The 20,940-nt window shown below is 37.7% G+C and overlaps 1 protein-coding gene across 4 annotated transcripts in view; it reads left to right on the forward strand.

The window, feature by feature from the left end:
• The window catches only part of LOC127865830 (centrosomal protein of 112 kDa-like), a 57,581-nt gene extending 37,990 nt beyond the window's left edge, over positions 1-19,591 (forward strand). For all 4 annotated transcript variants that reach the window (XM_052405856.1, XM_052405859.1, XM_052405858.1 and 1 more), the window contains 11 exons: positions 1,062-1,141; positions 4,400-4,643; positions 5,050-5,232; positions 8,311-8,454; positions 14,957-15,043; positions 15,990-16,052; positions 16,257-16,309; positions 16,720-16,816; positions 17,070-17,159; positions 17,829-17,894; positions 18,107-19,591. In XM_052405856.1, the coding sequence (XP_052261816.1) occupies positions 1,062-1,141; positions 4,400-4,643; positions 5,050-5,232; positions 8,311-8,454; positions 14,957-15,043; positions 15,990-16,052; positions 16,257-16,309; positions 16,720-16,816; positions 17,070-17,159; positions 17,829-17,894; positions 18,107-18,256 (1,257 nt within the window). In that variant the 3' untranslated portion in view covers positions 18,257-19,591. The remainder of the gene's footprint in view (positions 1-1,061; positions 1,142-4,399; positions 4,644-5,049; positions 5,233-8,310; positions 8,455-14,956; positions 15,044-15,989; positions 16,053-16,256; positions 16,310-16,719; positions 16,817-17,069; positions 17,160-17,828; positions 17,895-18,106) is intronic.
• The last annotated feature ends 1,349 nt before the right edge of the window (positions 19,592-20,940 follow it).

The raw sequence follows: 20,940 nt of genomic DNA on the forward strand, positions 1-20,940 counted from the left end.
GATTTTGTATGAAATATATTTTGAACATAATTTGACAACCTTTTTGTTTTTGTTAATAATAATTTGTTGTTTTGGATTAAGTTGACAAAAATAGCTGTTTGACAATGTCTATTATCATGGCAAATTTAGAGACATTAAAAACAACAAGTTGTTTGTTTTTCAAATTGTTTGGTTATAAAATATACTCTTGCACTACATTACCACAGTGAGTAAAAGTGAAACTAAGAATCACTTTAAATTATCTTTTTATGAAGATTATCTATTTTCTATTACTGCAACAGAGATCAAAATAGGTTGCTGAAAGGACTGCATTGTTTAGCCATTTAATCACCAATTCAACGGTGCTAATTCAGGAGTTATTATTATGCTCATTAGATCTGAGAATGATTGGGCATATGTTATCCACTTTTTTCCTTAAAGACACACAGCCAACCAGGTAACCTTTTTATGAAATTCTCTCCCATGAAGAATTTATCCATTCTTCTGGTACTTTCTTTCTCAGGAACTAATGATTCAAATAAATGATATTAACATGCATTCCTACTAGTTGGTATAACCCTGTTGCTCCAATTTATAACTTCGACAAATCTTGCATACATGCAACAAAAAAATCAAAAACAATCTTGCATACATGGTTTATAAAAGATGAAAATGTGAGTGTTTATGCATGTCAAAGTTTATGAGGTCCTTCCACACCAGAAGATGCATAATGTGAGGACCCAGATTGTCATAGCATTCATACCTAATTAACTTACTAGACTCAGGTAAGTTTGGACAAATGTTAAATTTATGGTGCAACAAAAAATTGCTTAAAGATATTTAATGTTGTTGTGGTCTTGTGGTGCGGAGGTTGAGTAGAGCACCCAAAAGAAACCACCCAATGTCCGATGTGGTGACCAACAACCAAGTTCTCATGTCAGGTGAAACAAGCTGGAAGCACCCAATTGTGCTGGTTTTTTAGCAGGAGCAATCCTGCATTCAAGGATGATAAAGGAAAAAAATACCAGTATATTTACGCATTAAGTAAATCTGATATACATATGTGTATTGCCTGTTTGCAGCTGTCTGCAGCCAAGAAGGAGATAGACCAGCTGGATCAGGACATGCAGAAGAAGGTCAAAAGTCTTGAACAGATTGTCAGGTAGGCTTGTGTTTGCTTCTTGGTTTTAGAACATCTTCAGTTCAGTCTTAATCTCTTATTCAGTTTTTAACTCACCTGTGCACAAAGTGCTTTAGGTAGGCTATTGTTGGCAGTCTATGCCACATTTGTCTCTTGATGAAATATATCTTCAAAATATTTAGCCAGGTTTGAATCTAGATCATGTGTGTCCAAAAAAGGTCAAAACTTTCAAACTAGACATCACATTTATGACCCAATCTTGGTGAATTTTTTTCCGTATATTTATCTTGACAATATGTAGGCTGAGTTTTTAGGCTAATTTTTAGAGAGGCTGTTGCCGTCCGCCGTCTGCCGTCCGCTGCAGGCGTCGTGCTAAAACCTTAACATTTGCCATAACTTTTTAAATATTGAAGATAGCACCTTGATATTTGGCACGCATGTGTATCTCATGGAGCTGCACATTTTGAGTGGTAAAATTTCAAGGTGAACATCATTCTTCAAGGTCTAGGGTGCAAAAAACAAAGTCAAGGGAAGTAATAAGCTTTAAATCGACATAGTTATCTGACCTGCCCACGTATATATTTTTGTTAAATAAATCAAAGCGGCACAGTAGGCGGCATTGTGTTTCTGACAAACACATTGTGGTAAAAGGTCAAGGTCAAGGTCATCCTTTACGGTCTACGGTAAAAAATACAGATTTAAGGGAAGTAATAAGCTTTAAAAAGGGAGAAAATTATTCAATATTGAACATAGCCACTTTATATATTTGGCATGCTTGTGTATCTCATGGAGCTGCACATTTTGAGTGGTCTACAGTCACGGTAGTGGCTTTTAATTATTTGCTACTAAAAATAGAGATTTGTTACAGACAATTATTTTCAAGGGAAGTAATTTATATAATTATAAATCTCATATTATATATTTCCTTACCAAGAATTGAAGTTCTTTTCACAGTTACTGTACAGATTTATTATTTTGATCATTTATAACCCAAATGATTTATTTGTTAATTTATTTTTTTTAAATGATATAATTATAATTTCTTTGAAGTTCATTACATACCTGTGGACTTATGTCCATAGAAACATGATCAACTCTTGCTATGATCTCTTTTAAACCACAGGCCTTGGTTGTCAGTGATGTCTGACATGGTCATAATTGACTGTGAGACCCCCCCCTCCCCCCTCCACCCCCCACCCCCCTCCACCCCCACCCCCCTCCCCCCGTTGGATTGGACAAAATTCAAGGGAAGTAATAACCTTTAAAGGGAGATGATTTCTATTTTCTATACCTGCCAAATGATAAATAGAAATTTTATTTCAATGCGGCGCAGTAGGGGGCATTGTGTTTCTGACAAACACATCTCTTGTAATCACTATAAAGGCCACATTTATAACCCAATCTATTTGAAACTTGGTCAGAATGTTTATCTTGACAATATCTAGGTCGAGTTTGAATCTGGGTCATGTGCGTCAAAAACTAGGTCACCTCCTCAATCTTGAAAAACTTTGACAACACTCATGCCAGAGTGTTAATCTTGACAATATCTTGGTTGAGTTTCAATCTTGGTTGTGTGTGTCCAAAACTAGGTCACGGTTAGGAAAACCTTTTTTGCATCACAAGAGGATACATTTATGACACATTCTTGATGAAACCTGGACAGAATGAAAATCTAGGCTGATTTTGAATTTGGGTTGCATATGTCCCAAAAGTGATCAACAGTTCAAATCTTATAAGAACTTTGTTTTCACACTCGAAGCCACATTAATGACTCATCCTTGTTGAAACATGGTCAGAATGTTTATCTTGACTAAATTTAGGACGTGTTTGATTCTGGGTCAAGTGTGTCCAAATATGAGGTAACCTATTCAAATCTTAGAAAAAACATCATATTATACTCTGTCAGAATGCCTCATGTATGACTCAAATCTTTGTGAAACACATTTTGACCGTTTATCTTAACAATATCAAGGCCATGTTAGAATCTGGGTCAAGTGTGGTAAGAAAAAGCAGGTCACCTTGTAAACTCTTTGATCATTTGTGTACCTTGAGCTCAGTTGAGCATTTCAGGGCAATCATGGCCCTCTTGTCATAGGCAACATATTATTAAGTGTCCATGTCATCAGTGTAGCGTTATGTACAAGGCCTGATATATTTAAGCGAGTACACAGCTGACATACTATATTGGATGAGTGTTCAGGGAAGTCTAATGATATTATGCCTGTTATGTGCAAGTAGAAATACATCACAGCATTGTACACAATGCTTTTAATTCATCTGTTTATTATATACTTATAATAATCTATTAGCTATTTGCATAATTTATGTTCAATGATTATAAATTACAACCCAAATTCCACAAAAGACATGCAATGTTAAGTTCATTATATGATGTGTGACTATTGCAGTAAACAAAGTTTTTTAAGAAAAAAGCCTTCAGAGAATACTTATGATGGTATTTAAATAATTTATACGTGGCATATATTTTTTAACAACGATTATTGAGGGTTAGCAAAAGATCTAGTGTCAACATTATTTAGATACTATCAATTTTTCATTTAATTGACTCGGAAATTATTGGAAATGTTGTTTAAACTTGGCCTGTCTAATATGGAATTTATTTGTCGCAGATGCCTCCACTATGGTAAAATATTGGACGGTCATATGGAACGAATGGCAATATCTGATTTGATAATATAAATGGGTCACGCTCTGAGAAAAGGGGGTTTAATGCATGTGCGTAAAGTGACATCCCAGAGTAGCCTTTGCAGTCGGCACAGGCTAATCAGGAACAACACTTTCCGCCTAAACTGGATTTTTGATAAGAAGGGACTTTCTTTAAACTAAAAATATCATTAACGCAGAAAGTGTTGTCCCTAATCTAGGACGACACTTTATGCACATGCATTAAACACCTTTTTACACAGAGCACGGCCCAAATAGATATTTTAAAAAATGTATACAATTTCTTATGAAAGCTTTTTAACCAGGTAACTTGATAGATGGAGGCTTATTACAAAATGAGCCAATAGACAAGGTAACCTAACTGCATGGCTGTTTCGATAACTAAAAATGTAAACTGTTATATTTCAAATAAAGTGGATCGCTACTCCATGCAGTCTGGATTATGTCCACTTACATAATTATTGTATACCCCTGTATGATAGTCAAGATACTTATAAGTCTTATTTTTTACAGAGCATTATGTTTCATTTTAATGACATTGAGGTAAGGCCCATATCTTGTATCAAGGTAATCAGCTATAGCACCTGATTTCAGGGACCGTGAAGATGAGATCAAGCGTCTGTCTGAGAAGAACCGTTATCAGGCTGAGGAAGCTGAGAAAGCGCTGTCTGCCTTCAAGGACCAGGTGGAGAAGAACCAGACGCGTATCTATGACGACATGAAGCAGCAGATGGCGAAGGTTGAGGCCGACCTCAACAAGTCCAAGCAGGCCCGAGAACGCCAGGCCAAGGAGTTCAACAGGCAGATGGAGGAGGAGAAAACAGCACATAGCAGAGAGGTGGGTCCAAAAAATAAATACTGTAAAATAAAAAAAGTTCTCAATTAATGTTATAATGATAATATCATAATTGTCAATAGACACAATTTACATATTTTCATTCCAGCACTTTAAGAAAATAGGTCTTAATGCATGTGCATAAAGTGTCATTTTAGATAAGCCTGTGAAGTCCACACAGGCTTATCAGGGACGACAATTTCCGCTTTTCTGGAGTTTTTTATTGTTTAAAGGAAGCCTTGTCTTATAAAAAAAAAATTCTGATTATGCCGAAAGTGTCCCAAGTTAACCTGTGCAGGCTGCACTGGCTAATCTGGGACAACACTTTATGAACATACATTAAGCACCATATTTTATCAGAGCGCCACTCAATCGCATGTTGTAAACACTCCCAGTTGTGTATGTCCAGCTGATGGAGGTGAAGATGGGCCATGAGCAGGAGAAGGCGGGCATGCTGAAGGACTTCCACGTGCAGAAGGAGTTCATCCACGGGGAGCACGAGAAGGAGGTGGAGAACAGCAAGTCCCTGCACAGACAGGAGATCACCGACCTGGAACGACGCATGCATGCCAGGCAGGAAAAGGACGCCAAGGTGAGAGAATGTGCAGTTATTAGTAAGCGGTGGTTTGGGAAAATAAGGCTTAATGTGTCGCCCCCAGATTAGCTTGTGCAGTCAGCTTGTATTGGTATTTTTATAGTTAAAAGGAAGTTTGTTCTGAGTGGAAACCTAGTTAAGGCAGATATTGTCCTCCCTGATTAGCATGTGCGGACTCCACAGGCTAATCTGAGACAACATTTTATGCATATGCATTAAACCCCTATTTCCCAGAGCTCTGCTCATGTAGATTAGTAGCAGTAGGATAAATGCTTGACCCATTTAAGTCGGAATACGGTTTCATTCGTATCGCCCCGATATCAGAGTATTACAAATAGTTGTATATGAGCGAACAAATTCCCGTGTTGCTTTGTATTGTACAGCCATGAAACGCAAACCAGAGCAATTAACATTATGGGATGCTGCAAATGTCCACAAACACAAGAGTATGTGGTATTGGTGGGAGTACATTAGAAGAAAGGATATGGTTAATCACGAGAAAAATTATTGCAATGCGATTCAATTGTTACAGTCGGCTAGTGTAAAAAAGCAAAAGAAACAATCATTTTTTCTTACATCATTTTCCGTTGGACTTTGTCCTACTAAACATCAAAAACAAGTCCTAAACGAAATGCTTCGCGTTTCAAATTATACGTATAATTGGTGCTTGTGGTTGATAAACGAAAAAGGTTTAAGACCACACCAATTCGAGCTACAGAAAATTGTTTGCAAAACCAATGCAAGTGATGTGGATCCGCAGTTTAGGATGGAAAATGATGATTGGTACTTCAACAACAAAATGACTTCAGTAAAAACAACATCATGTAAAAACTTTCACACATCTTACAAGTCGACCAAGTCATTAAAATCAAAACAAAAACGACCAATGCCTATATCAAATATAGTTCAGGGATCTTTTTGTGTTCCAAAACAGTTCATACGACATCTCTCAGGCAAAGTTGTATCTACGGATAATACCAATATGCTAAACCAATATATCTGTATGATGCCAGACAATTTTGAAAAGCGTTCAAATCCTAAAGAAAGATTCCTCAAATTGGCTAAACCAATAACAAACATTTCGCCTATCGATCACGATGTTAAAATTGTCAAGCGTGCTAAATGGACATTTGCAATGAACATTCCTTGTGATCCTATGTATACACGTAGAAATGCATCAAACGATACGATAGATAAACGTATGTGAGGCATAGATCCTGGTGGTAGAACGTTTGCTACAGTGTATGACCCAATCGATTGTAACGTTTTTCCAAGTTGGCATTGAAGAAGACAAGCAGTATGTGATTAGTAAACTCCACAATAAAATAGATCATGCCCATATGCATTTGACTAAAGCGCAAAACAAAAAGCAACAACAAGCAGCATGTGAACGAATTGTATCACTGAAGAAAACACACTTAAAACTAAAAACGTTTGTAGAAGATATTCACCTAAAGCTTTCCTCACATCTCGTCAAAGAGTATCAGTATGTTGCACTGGGTAAAATCAACGTAGCGTCAATGGTAAAGAAAAAACATTTATCACAACGAGCTAAAAGGGATTTGCTATATTGGCAACATTACAGATTTCGCCAAAGGCTAATTCACCGAACTACGAACACCGAATGCATATTACTTGTTCAAGATAAAGCATACACTTCGAAGACCTGTGGAGTGTGTGGCAAAATCAACAAAAATCTTCAAAAGAGTGAAACATTTTATTGTGATCAATGCAAATATAACACACACAGAGACGTTAATGGTGCTAGAAACATTTTGCTGAAATCTTTGCGCATGTTTCCGTTTGAAAATCAACAACAATAATAACTCTGTTACAATTAGGTCGATCCATCCTAAATTCGAAAGAACATTGCTACGAGACTTTGCTTATGCTGAGTCCAGGGCAATTGTTTACCGAATGAAATGGGTTAAATCAAATTGTATGATAATGTAGATGTAGCTGATATGAAGTGAAAATGATCCTTTAATTAGGCTAGCATGATAAGAACAGCTTCAGGGCATATCAGATCAGAGAAAAGTGACCTGATAAAGCAAGTAGTATATTCTAGATCAATGGAATGAGATTCAACATCTAATCTCTCACTGGCTGACATTTAAGGGAAATTGACAATATCAGGCCCTTGAAAAGGCCAGAGATACTGGACCTGATATAGCAAGTAAGGTAATAGAAAGATTATTGTAAAGGACAGCAAGGTTTTGGTTTCTACTCCTTTAAGCTGATTTCCTCATTTTCAAATTTCACTTTCAAGATAGTTTAAAAAATAGTTCCTACCTGTGCTGGATCTTTTCAGAAGTGAAGTTTTTTTATTAATACTGTAATGCTAGGTTGTGTATTTTCTTTCCCTGCAATGAGTCCAAAATCAAACCCCCGATATTGTAAATAGGAAGTGTTCATGAGCATTGTTCTGGAAAAGTGGGCTTATTACATGACTTGTGTGGAAATTGTCGTCCCAGACCTGTTCAGTCTGCACAGGCTAATCAGGGACAACTCTTTCCACTTCAACGGGATTTTCATTAAGAAGAGACAACCTTTGAACCAAAAATTCTAAAAAAGTGTTCAGTGTCATCCCTGATTAGCCTGTAAAGTCTGCACAGGCTTATCAGGAACAACACTTCCGCTCATGCATTAACTCAGGTTTTCTTAGAGTTAGGTCCTCAAATCATTTGGCACATTTGTTTACCATCATTGGACGCTGTGTCGCGCGAAAGAATTACGTCGATATCTCCAAGGTCAAGGTCACACTTTGAGTTCAAAGGTAAAAAATGGCCATAAATGAGCTTGTCTGGGCGATAACTACCCGGTATGTCATTCATTGTGAGATTTTAAAATGACTCAGTCATTGGACGGCGTGTCATGCAAAAGAATTAAAGAGTTCAAAGGTTAAAATAGCCATAAATGATAATGGCATAATAATTCTTTTGTGAAGACAGCATGCAAAATATTCTGTGTCAATGCAGCATGTGGGGGTATACGTCAAGTCTGTGACATAGCTCTAGTTATAAATATATTTTTTTGAAAACCTGGTATTGTGACAGTTTTGTCCCTTGTTTTTAGAAAATTGCGGGCTTGGAGCTGCGAGAGCAGGAGCTACGTGAGGAGGTGGTTCAGGCCAATCAGCTGAGGAAGCAGCAGCTGGTGGAGCTGGGCCTGCTGAGAGAGGAGGAGAAACAGAAGATGCAGCGGGACACGGAGATAGAGGTGAGCACATTAGTAAACATATAGGTTTGAGTCCCCTTCTGCTTATAGGACCTTGCAACCTTGCTTGACTTAACATGAAAAGGGTAGCTCCCTACAAGACTTTATTTATTTGTTTGTTTATTATCTATATACTTTAACAAAGAAACATTTGATACAGAATCTGACATAGATTTGCAAATCTACTGAATTTAAATGTGTTATGAAGACGACATTTATATCACAAACTTGATATGAAAATTTTTGTAACCAATGTAATTGTCCCAAATTACTTTTGATTTTAAAGAGAGTACACATACATGCAATTACAAAACTGTCATACATTTTTAATGTCATAAATACTGACCTGTTATCGTATGCTTATACTTTCCAAGGGGAAATAACTCATCCGGAATTTTAACTGGGAATCCGCCACCTCAATACCGTAATACAGGCCAGGTTAAACATAGTGCAATGCAACCTAGCCAAAAATCGGTCACCAACCCTCAATATTCTTTCCGGATCAACCAGGTGTATACGTGTCTTTTACGGCTCTGAATTAAAATATTGTTTTTCACTTGGTTGATTGGGGTTTTGAATAGATAAATTGTGTTATTTATCTATTTATTTCTCATTCGGATTAATTTGTGTGGATTTAATGGATTTTGTTTCATTTGTAAAAGGTAAGCCATGCTTGTTTTTATCGAACAATGGTTTATTTCTACCATGCTGGGTGTTTTCAGGCGCGAACGACCACGTGCAAAACGTGCTCTTCTAATACATTGCTAGAACGTGCAAAGCATGTTCTTCTAATGTGTTACGAGATCGTGCAAAGCGTGTTCTTCTATTGACAGATTGTTTATCATTTGCCATTGTGTGCAATAATGATTTTAACGTTCCGTATGACAATCTAATTGATCGTCATTTTATTTTTCATCTGTTTTGAATTAAACTTTTGTTTAATTTATGATCTACGGCAGTATTATTATAATTTTCATTATGGTCAAATGATGAAGTGACCAGTTTATGGTTGAATATGCTTTGCTCTTGTTTTTCATATATTCGACTACATGATGGTCGCAGAAACAAGAGTGGATAAATACCCGGTGACTTCGCAAGATCATGGATGATAGTTGCAGTATCAGTCACCAGGTATCGGGCGCGATCGCGACCGTACTATGCTAAGTCTCTTAGACAGTCGGTCAACATCAGACCATATGGCGACACCCGTCAGCCGGTCTTTGCCCGATGGCATTGGTCAAGGACATCGACCAATGCCGGACCATTTGGCATCCGCCATACGGTCATTATCCGGTGACAACACTGGTCATGATATGACTGGTACGTCACCAGGGACGTTGATCACGGACCTTTGATCGACGTCTTACCGGCTGGTCCGGTCACCGGTCCGGTCATTGATCACCAGTCCGGTCCGGTCACCGGTCCGGTCATTGATCACCGGTCCGGTCATTGATCACCGGTCCGGTCATGTCACCGGTCCGGTCACCGGTCATGTCACAGGTCCGCTCTGGTCACCGGTCCGGTCACCGGTCATGTCAACGGTCCGGTCACCGGTCCGGTCCGGTCATTGATCACCGGTCCGATCACCGGTCAACAGTCATCAGTTAGGCCTGCCACCGATAACACCAGTCACCGGTCAAGAAGAAGAACTCGGTCTTCTTCATTGAATTATTCTCCTTTTCGTCGTCGAATACATCGTCTTCATCAAGGAGTAGACATCGGACACGCTCTTCTTCGTCGAGCAGTTCTCATCGTCGCTGCTCTCGTAAGCGATCACGTCGTCACTCACGGAGACGTTATTCTAGAAGATCTCGGTCTCATCGCAGCCGATCCACATCTCGAGCTGATCCAGATCTCGACATCGCAGGAAACGAGGACGTCGTCAACCTTCACGTAGACATCAGCGGACTTCATTGAGCACAACAGGATAGTTATCGAACATACCTCTCCTTCATTGAGCAGTTCTCGGCGTTGATACGCTCGTAAGCGATCACGTCAATGCTCACGGAGACAATATTGTAGAAGACAATATTTCCAGCGTAGCCGAACAATTTTTCGGCATCGCAGTTATATGGATGTCGCCACTTCTCACGTAGGCGTTAATGAACCTACTGGTCATATTGACGTTCTCCATTTTATTCCTTTAGGAATATCATGTCTCCATTCCACGTGTGATGGTTTTTCTTATGGCATCCACACATGTTGCAGTCACCGAGCCGTAGTTGTATACGAACACTAGTTAGTTTAACTTTCAGGCTTCGGGATAAGCTGTTCTTTTCTCCACTACGACTACAAGGGCACTTATGCCTATTAATACTGATAATCCACCGTTGTTTTCCGGTTAACATTATCAGATGACTTCGTGGATGGTCATTCTTCTGCACCAGATATTTCCATTCTGACGCAGTTATATTATACTGGTCCCGATCACCGGACATCGGTCACCATTCATCGGTCATATCACCGATCACTGATCACCGGTCAGAATAAGTGATGTCTCATTGCCATCGGATTGGATTTTTGGCACGATCTTCTTTTCCGAGCAGTGCTTGACATTGATATCAAACCATATGGATTCCACCATTTTTCGGTCTTTAACTGGTAACGTCACCGGTCATATTATGACTGGTCCGTTCACCTGGCTACAGTAACCGGTCATTGACCGGTCCGGTTCGGTCACCAGTTACCAATTACCGGTATTCCACTGTGTTTTCATCGGTCAATTTTTAGTATCACGGGTATCGTCTACATTACCTAGTTGTATACCCCTGGCTATGATTGTATTGAATACTATATTTTATGGATTCAACAATCTACATGACTTTTTGTGTTTTTCAATACTGATGTTCTACTGGCGACGGTTACCAAATCATGCTATATCTGTTATTTGTACTTCTATCTCAACCGGCTACATGCAGACTACTGGTTTTGCAGATAGATCGGCTGAAGTGGGCTCAGAGACTAGCATTGAGGTCGAACATTACTATTTGACCTCTATTAATTTATGTTCGAGACCCGAAGGATGAATTGTTTTAAAAGCCTTTACCTGTCGGCTACAGACTTTGCAGTCAGTGTCACGGAACAGTTGGGACACATTAATGACGCTAGCAGGATTAGCAAGACGACATTTTGTATCGACTTCTGCTTTTCTATTGCTCCTACGACAGTGCATATTTTCAAGCTACTGGAATCAACAAGAGTTCTGATACATAGGATTGCCTATCAGATTGACCGCATAGCGGCTACAGTCTTGTAGATGGCTTAGGACCTATTGAACTCAGATCTTAGATCCTAGGATCTGGAGGGACCTCATCTTAAAGTTATTCTTCTATTACACTTCTGGCCATAACAGGCCGTCTTCCTATAACTGGTCGTATTCCTTTCGGAATTCGTCCCGGTTAGGAGTCTTGAAGTAAATGGATTAATAAAGTCAGAATTTAAGACTTCCATGCATTCTACCGGCAAGCGTGGACCCCCTTAAGGTTACTCCTAGGCTTTTCACCTTTTTCTGCCATCACACCTCCGATTCCGGAGGTACCACTGTCAATCATATTTCAGTACTTCGCAAATCGATGACTTCACGACCTGTATTATCCAGGATTTGAAAGGTGCCTGTTATTGGTTCAAGAAGAGGCTATATTCTGTAGATAGGTCATAAACTTATGAGTGTTAAACACTGTCCTATTCTACCAATTTTCAAGTGTGTTTGGAGTGGAAAAGTTCGGCTCGCCGTGGTTTCTTTGCCCACCCATCCTTGACAAATGGTTCCGGTCACCGGTCGGTATTTACCGGTCCGGTCACCGGTCCTTCTGCTGAGACGTCTTTTCTTGCGTCCTTTTCAGCTTTATTTTTAAGTTAATTGTATTAATCTCGGGATTATTCAATGACACAGATTTCCATCTTTTTTTCATTATTTACCACTATTCAGTGGTGTCTAGACTAGAAGATTATCTTGGCAAGAATATAGTTTATTCTACCACAACCTTCCTTACACCTTATACAGATGTGAGCAGAGAAGGTTATGGACGATCACATAGAACAACGTATCTTGATTTTCTCAATTATGGGGTATCCTAATGAATATCACCTGCACATCTACATCTTGAAAAGCGAAAATTCTTTTTAGCTGTTTTTCATTTACAACACATTTTCACGATTCCTTTGTGATGGTTTCAACTGTCACACATCGGTCGTGGTTTACTTACAGAAACGGAGGTGATCATATTATCACTCCTTGTAACTGGAAATCAGGAACTTATTCGTTCTTTGCAAGAACAACAAATTTTCTCTATCGTCTTACTCATACCAGCTCGTCTCAACTCCCTGTTGGACGTTTTCTCCTGCAGTTCTTTCTTTCGGATTATTTTTCCGTTGGGTTCAAATAATGTAATTGCGCATGCACGGCAGTAAAGTTGCATGGTGTACATAGTATATCAAAGAATGTTGTTTATCATCAAACGCTAGTAATTAGCGTTATGCTATCGTATATCGCAGTATATACCGGTATGCTGAACAACGTCATTAATGCAGTTCACAGAAATCGATCCAGCAGGGTGTGCGATTGTTATACATTCGTCCATTGACATAAACTGGAATATCTTGCCTTCTTGGTGAGTTTTTGCAATAACTGCGTTTTTGCCATAATTTCATGCAATATACTTAATGAACTATGGGATTATGGTTCTACGACCTTTTAAGTCTCCTGTACAATTATTTTCAGGAAACTTCTTCACAGGTCAAATATCATATCTCAGAGAGACATATTTTTACTGATCCAAACATGTGCCACTACATGTCTGGCCATTAATAACTTTTAGTTATCTCTACAGAAGAACGTTTTTCTGTTAGAGTTTCAATCCTTGTTACTTGTGCAAGGATAATTCCATCAGAACTGTATAAAGGTTCTATGGAAATTCATTTTTGACTGGGTATTAGAGAGCATAGTTATTACCTTAATCACTCTGCTAGATACATAGAGGTTTTTCTCATCTTTTTCTTGATGATAAGAAATTTGTTCTTTTCTTCATCAAAGGATAGAGATTATGCTTTCGTATACCTTGTTTTGTGTAAGTCGTCGCAACTCTGTGCTGTCTTACCTATTTTGTAACTGATCCAAACTATGGAACGTCAACACTATGTTTTTCGTTCCTTTACCTTCTTAAGCGGTTTTGACTTTCGTTACATGTTGGGATGCTTAATGAGCTCCCTATGAACCTTTGTTCATCAGGCTTATTAACAGTTCCAATATAATTTTAAGACGGTTTTCCTTCTTATTATGGCTTTTACCATACGCAGAAGTGAAATTCATGCTTTTTCTGTTGAATATGACCAATTCCAGTTGGATCTATTGTCATTTTCACTTTGTTGTGTCAGCCAGGATTTCTTGCTTAATATCTCTATATGGTTTCTACCGTCAAGTTTCAAAGTTTTTCTTAAACTGGTAGTCATGAAGATGAGGATAAACTTCTTTGGACAATCAGGGCTTTGAAGTTCTATCTCAGCAGTGTTAGTCCGAAGTCCATTCGAGGTTCTCAAAAGACACTCTTCATTTCCCCCAAAAAGGGGGGGATGTGTCTGCGGCTTCTATTTCTCGGGGTTAGACCTCGACTAAGGAAGTTACTCTTATCCTATCTAAGGATTCATTCCTTTTTAGGATCTGACCGCATAAAATTAAGAGCTCTGTCTGTTTTGTTGGCATATATTAATCACACCCCACTTTTTGACGTGCTCTAAGCTGTTTACTGGAGGAATCCGACCACCTTTGTCATCTTTTTATCTTCCTTTTCTGAAGTGCCAACAATACAATTTGTATATGTTTGGGCTTGTTGTGGTTTCACTAACGGTAGTGTCTTCTTTACGACATAGACATATTACTCTGTCCGAGAAGTCATAATTAATACCGTTTTAACGAAGATTACTTGATATCATTAGCTGATAACCCTGTTTATGGGTTCTACTGTGTTGGGAAAATATATACGAACCTTCCCACCGCAGCTGCAAAATCAGCATACAATAACAGGTCAGTATTTATGACATTAAAACAATTTTTTTTAAATAAAATTCATTTTAATTATTAAATACTTACCTGTTATCGGTAAGTCCCACCTCCCACCCCGCTATTCGATTAATATTTTTGTATATATATTGAAAGAATATTGAGGGTTGGTTACCGATTTTTGGCTAGGTTGCATTGCACTATGTTTAACCTGGCCTGTATTACGGTATTGAGGTGGCGGATTCCCAGTTAAAATTCCGGATGAGTTATTTCCCCTTGGAAAGTATAAGCATACGATAACAGGTAAGTATTTAATAATTAAAATGAATTTTATTTAAAAAATTTGTTTTTAAAGTGCACTTCAACATGTTAAGGTTTTCATTTAAACGGTTAAATAGGAGGTTACAATGATGGATTTACCAGTTAATATTTTACTTACCTGTGGAATCTCTATTTTATATACAGTATAACTAAACTGTGAAAACAAGATGCAATTGTTGTGTATTGCAGATGGGCAAATTGAAGTCAGAAATGGAGCAACAGAGACTAGAAATGCAGAAAACCCACAGCACTGAGATGGAGCATGTGCTTGGAAAGGTGGGTGGAGTATGGAGCATGAGCTGGTAAAGGTGGGTGGGGTATGGTGCATGTGTTGGGAAATGTGGGTGGGGTAAAGTGCATGTGTTGGGAATGTGGGTGGGGTATGGTTCATGTGTTGGGAATGTGGTTGGAGTATGGTTCATGTGCTGGCATATGTGGGTGGGGTATGGTGCCTGTTCTGGGAAAAGTGGGTGGGGAATGGTGCATGTGGTTGGAAAGGTGGGTGGGGTATGGTGCATTTATGGGAAAGATGGGTGGTCTATGAAGCATGTGCTGGGAAAGATGGTTGGGTGTGATGCATTTCCTGGAAAAAGTGGGTGGGGTATGGTGCATGTGCTGGGAAATGTGGGTGGGTATGAACCATGTGGTGGAAAAGGTAGATGGGGTATGGTGCATGTGCTGGGAAATGTGGGCGGGGTATCATCCATGTAGTGGGAAAGGTGGATGGGGTATGGTGTATGTGCTGGGAAAGGTGTGTTGGGTACGCTGGGAAAGACGGTGGGGTATGAAGCATGTGGTGAGAAAGTTTGATGGGTCATAAGGGATGTGCTGGGAAAGTTGGTTGGAACAGATGCAATAAAAAGTGTGTGTGGTGCTGACTAAGATGTTTTTCAAAGAATTTAAGAGTAACCGCTTTAGTTAATGGAGCATTATTATATAATAAATGTATATGCTGAACAAAGTGATTGAAAATAGAAGTGCTAAGAAAGTCGAGGGCATTGAAAAAGTGTGGTAGTTGGTGGAAATGAATTAATCATGTTCAAGTTATGAGTTTGATGAGTTAAGATAATTTAGCACTTACTTTGAAGTGTGGATCCAATTGTGCAATGTAGCATTTGTGGGAAGACAGGGTGATTGTTTTGTTGATTATTTGTTATTGTTTTTCATGAAATGCTGCAGGCATATAAATTGAAAACTTAAATGCTTTGATTTTCTATTTCAGACCAATGAGAGATTGAAGCAGATAGAAAGAGAGTATGCTGATCGGGCACAGAAATCAGCAGATGTGAGTTTTCATGTTGTCCACTTTTGTATTTTGTCTGCAGATGTTTTATTTGCTTTAAAATCACCAGTTCTTAAAATCATTGAAATACTAAAAATTACATGTCATCAAAAAATCCCGAGCCTTCTCTAGTCATTACTTACATTACTTACATTCAGATACCACATGACTTATTATGTACATGAAAATATGTTTTTAATTTTTTAGACAATTACTGAATTGCATTCAACAATCAACCAACTTCGAGAAGACATGAAAAAGTAAGTGTATTTTAAGAGATAAAAAAACAACTTGTGATTTTTTTAAATTTTAAGACATTGTTTACATTAATAGCATAATACAGATTTTAATTATCATTTTCTGTGAAATATTGATTTGAAATATATGTGATGTTGCTATTTTCCCCTTTGTTAACTTACAAATCACTATTATTAATTTTACCTTATTCTGACCTACACAAATACTTAAAACAGTATGATCCTAGTCATTCGAAAATGGGTGATATGCCATAAGCTATAAAGTCACGCAAGGTTTCATGGTTTCATAAGCAGGTCCTGTCCAGAATGTAAGGATGTGCTATTCTGGCCACATATTTTATGTTACTCTATGTCCCATGTTTGCATGTTGTGGGTGATATTGACAGTACTTCTTGTGTTGCTATTGCTTGTAGACACAGGGAGTCCTCAGACCGCAAGCTGACAGAGCTGATGAGCAAGTATGACGAGGAGAAGAGGACCCTGAAGAAGCAGTACAACTCCAACCTCTCTGTACGTCATGCTAATAGGCCTGTGTTCTGTGGATCTGTATTCATAAAGCTCCTTGTTGAAAACGTTTGGAAATTTATTAACTGTATAAAATTCTTCTAGTCTTTGCCCTTTTCATCTATCCTTCTTTCCAATCCATTTAAAGATTTGGGCAACCTGAGAAAATGGAAAATAAAGATGAGTCAAAAACTTTCATAAGTTATGTATTTTAAGATAATTTTGTTAAATTTATGAGATGCATGTGCGATGATTTCAGACTGTTCAGAAGGAGTTGGAGTCCAAGTATGGCAAGGTGCGACAGCTGGAGCGTCAGATAGACACACAGGACTCACAGCAGGAGGAGAAGGTCGGACCATGCTTCTTGTTGCACATATTTGCCACGGTCTAGGAAAACTGGGCTTAATGCATGTGCATAGTGTCGTCCCAGATTAGCTTGTGCAGTCATTAGAGGCTATTTAGGGACAACACTTTCTGCTTAAAATGGATTTTTGTTAACAAGAGACTTTTTTAAATGAAACATTCAATAAAGGTGGAAAGTGCTATCCCTTACTAGTCTGTGCAGACTATACAAGCTAATATGGAATGAAACTTTACTCACATGCTTTTGCCCAGTTTTCCCAAAACGAGACTCTTTAAATTTTGTAAGTAGTCATAATTAGCCTTGAAGAAATAGCTTCCCATGGTATAAACTGCTGTTTTCTTCTCTGTCCCAGGTAAGTTGAGCCATCTGTAGTCAACTGTTCATACTGAATATACATGTACACATCTTGGAAGAAATGGACTAAATACGTCTGTATTAGCTAAAAAAATTCTGCTCAGTGAATTTGTTAAGAAGATACTAATATAAAACAGACGATACCATCATGGCATAAAAGCATCATTTGTCACCAAACACTGGCATGGATGCACAGGCTGGTCGGAGCTATGCTAGCCATATATTTGTTCAGACCATTTGCATGTGGGTCGTGTGTATTAAGCCCAGTTTTCCCATTCATTTCCTCCTGTCATTATTCAGATTACTCACCTGAAGATGGCGTACGAAGAGAAGATGAGAGGCCTGATGCCCAGCTCTGTCCGGCAGGTAAACAATAGCCTTCGAGTTACACATGGTCCAGTTATACTATTGCTATGCATTGATTGCTACCTGCTGTAAATATCCTATCATAATTTTTCACTTTATTTAATTGACCTAACGAGAAGATGTAATATGTTTAATCATTAAGAATGCTAGGACGCACAACTTACACTACAGTTATCAAGATGTTGTTCATTGCCTTGTGCTAACACTTGCAGGAGTTGGAGAGCACTATAGAGTCGCTGCGTTCCCAGGTGGCGTCGCTGCAGCAGAAGTGTAACCTCCTGCAGGAAGACCTTGACATGCAGACCAAGTTCCCACTGGGGACATTTGGGGCACGCACCAGCTCACCCATCAAGTCTTCCTGATGTGGGAACATCTTAATGGCATCACTCCTAGTTCAATAACCCGGTATCTGCTATGCAAAACTATTTACTTTTAATGAGGTTTAGAACTAAGATGACTAGATGTGTGAAGCTTCAAGACCTATACAAGTGGTGGGACCATGGCTCAAAGTTAATGTGCAGAATGTGTATATCAAACTGGCAGGATTTAATGTGTGATTTTTGTATGCTTTATGTTTGTGTTTGGCAGCAGACATGTTACAAGTCATTTTGCTGTTGTCTTGCCTTCTGTTTTGTGCCACATAACAGATTAACTTACAAAATATCTATTAAAGGTGCTTTCATACTAAATGGTAAAACTTACTAAAATGAACAGAACCCGAGACAAGTTGTTAAGCTGTTATGTTCAGTTACATAGTTTGTATTTATTTACATGTATTGTATGTAACATAAAGTTTGCACTAACCAAAAAAGACTGTGATATTTTATATATTTATCTGGAGTATTAGATGAATGTAAACTTAGTAATGCCATAGTGGTATTCAATTAAAAACATAATTGAAATATATATTATAGAACTGGTCAATGTTATTGCTTGCAGTATTGTATCCAGTTGAAACAGTCACTGTAAGACCATAGCTGTTGTTTACCTTGCTAGTGTTGAAAATATGAATTTAGATATCAAGATACTATCAAATAAAATAGTTCAGGTTGAATTTTTTTGTCTGATCCAAATATGTGTTTGTAAATTCATGGAAAAATAAGAACATATTAAAGCTTTGTGTAAGTAGACAATTATAAATGCAAATGTAGCCATATTAACAAACTTACACAATTTTTTACTGAGAGAATTTTGTGACCATTGGCCCTTTTTGACAGTTCTTAGATTGTAACAGCTGTAAATATGATTTTAATCATTTTGTACTACATTCCATATGAATGTCTGGTGCATATTTATTTGCCATTCAATGCCAGGGTCCAAGCATGTTTGTCACCTGGGTATCTTCAAGTTACCACACTTCATTTTCAACAGGAATCCAAAGGAGATTATAAATGCCATGCAATCAATAGCTACATACGCAATATATATTTCTTGATATTTGCACATAGATCATTTGTCCAACACTTCATCATGCAGTAATAAGCATTTTACCAGTAGTTTTTATTTCAGTGTCATTTATATATATTTGGGTTGTTGTATTTGTTTATATTTATTATTTGTTCATTGAGAAATTGGTATTTTTAACAGAATTTTGTCTCGATGGTAACTGCATTTATTATGTGTCATTAGATCTGTATCACTTATTAATCATGTCACAAACTGTTATGTCAGTTTTTGTGAAAAAAATATTTACTGTCGTTAAGTGTTGTTATTATTCATATGAGAAACACCATATTTTAACATTTTATACTTTATATTTGCACCAAAAAAAAGTTTTATAACAAAAACTTAATGTATTTTTATTATGCACAAGTCGATTTGCACTCGTGACAACAGTTTTCATTAAACTGGAGTATCTTAAAAACAAAGTTAATTTAAACATAATTACAACTTCTGTCACTTTCATATGAATGCTGCATTCTGATTGGATAATTTGTTCATGCGACTGGTTTTTCATTTTCCGATGAACCCACTTCGTATGCAAATTTAAACATGAATATTCATGGCGCTACTTTCTGGCCATAAACAAGTTGCCGAAATGACGTAATGTTTTGCGCAAAACTTAATAGCTTTGCTTTTTATTGGTCAATAGCAAAATGACGTTATATTTTTTGCGCGAACTTCAACAATATACCCTTTTGACGGAGATGAAACAGAAACTGAAAATAGATTCATACGCTAGATTGAAAAGGACTTGAATGACCCTTACCACGATAGAATTTCAGCTTTAAGATCATTTTGTGTTGTAATTATAAGAATTGAATAGCATTTTTCTGCATTTCATCGGTGTATGAACTGTCTGGAAAAATACGCCTAATTAATGCAAACGCCGTCGGCGTTTATGCAAATTATGCGTAATTTTCCCAACAGTTCATACACCAATGAAATGCAGAAAAATGCTATTCAATTCTTAAATAATAGTTGCAATTGTACGAGGGAAGTTCAAACATAAAAAGGACTGGCGCAAAGTTTAACAAATCTAAAGAACGAGGACAAGTGCCATGCACAAGAACCATAACCATAATTTTTCTTAAATAAGAGTTATTGCCCGGTGTTTTTTTTGTATGATGTCCTTTTTAGGGCTATATCTTAGATACAATACAATATTTCAAAATGAAACTTCATGGTTGTGAAGAGATCAATGAGAAGAAGTGACATGCAAAAGATCTTAACCCTACACTTTTTAAATAAGAGTTACAGCCTTTTGGTGATTTGTATAAAGTATCTTGTCAGGGCTACATCTCGAGATACGATACAAGATTTCAACTAAAACTTCATGGGTGTATAGAAGATCATAACCCTACACTTTTTAAATTAGAGTTACAGCCTTTTGGTGATTTGTATAAAGTATCTTGTCAGGGCTACATCTCGAGATACGATACAAGATTTCAACTAAAACTTCATGGGTGTATAGATATCAATGCGGATAATTGCCTTGTACATGAACCATAACCCTACACTTTCTGAAATAAGAGTTATTTTCCTTTGCTGTTTTTGTACGATGTAACTTTTCAGGGCTATGTCTCGGATATGATACAAGATTTCA

Source organism: Dreissena polymorpha, chromosome 2 (genome assembly GCF_020536995.1).
Source record: "Dreissena polymorpha isolate Duluth1 chromosome 2, UMN_Dpol_1.0, whole genome shotgun sequence".
Lineage (NCBI taxonomy): Eukaryota > Metazoa > Mollusca > Bivalvia > Myida > Dreissenidae > Dreissena > Dreissena polymorpha.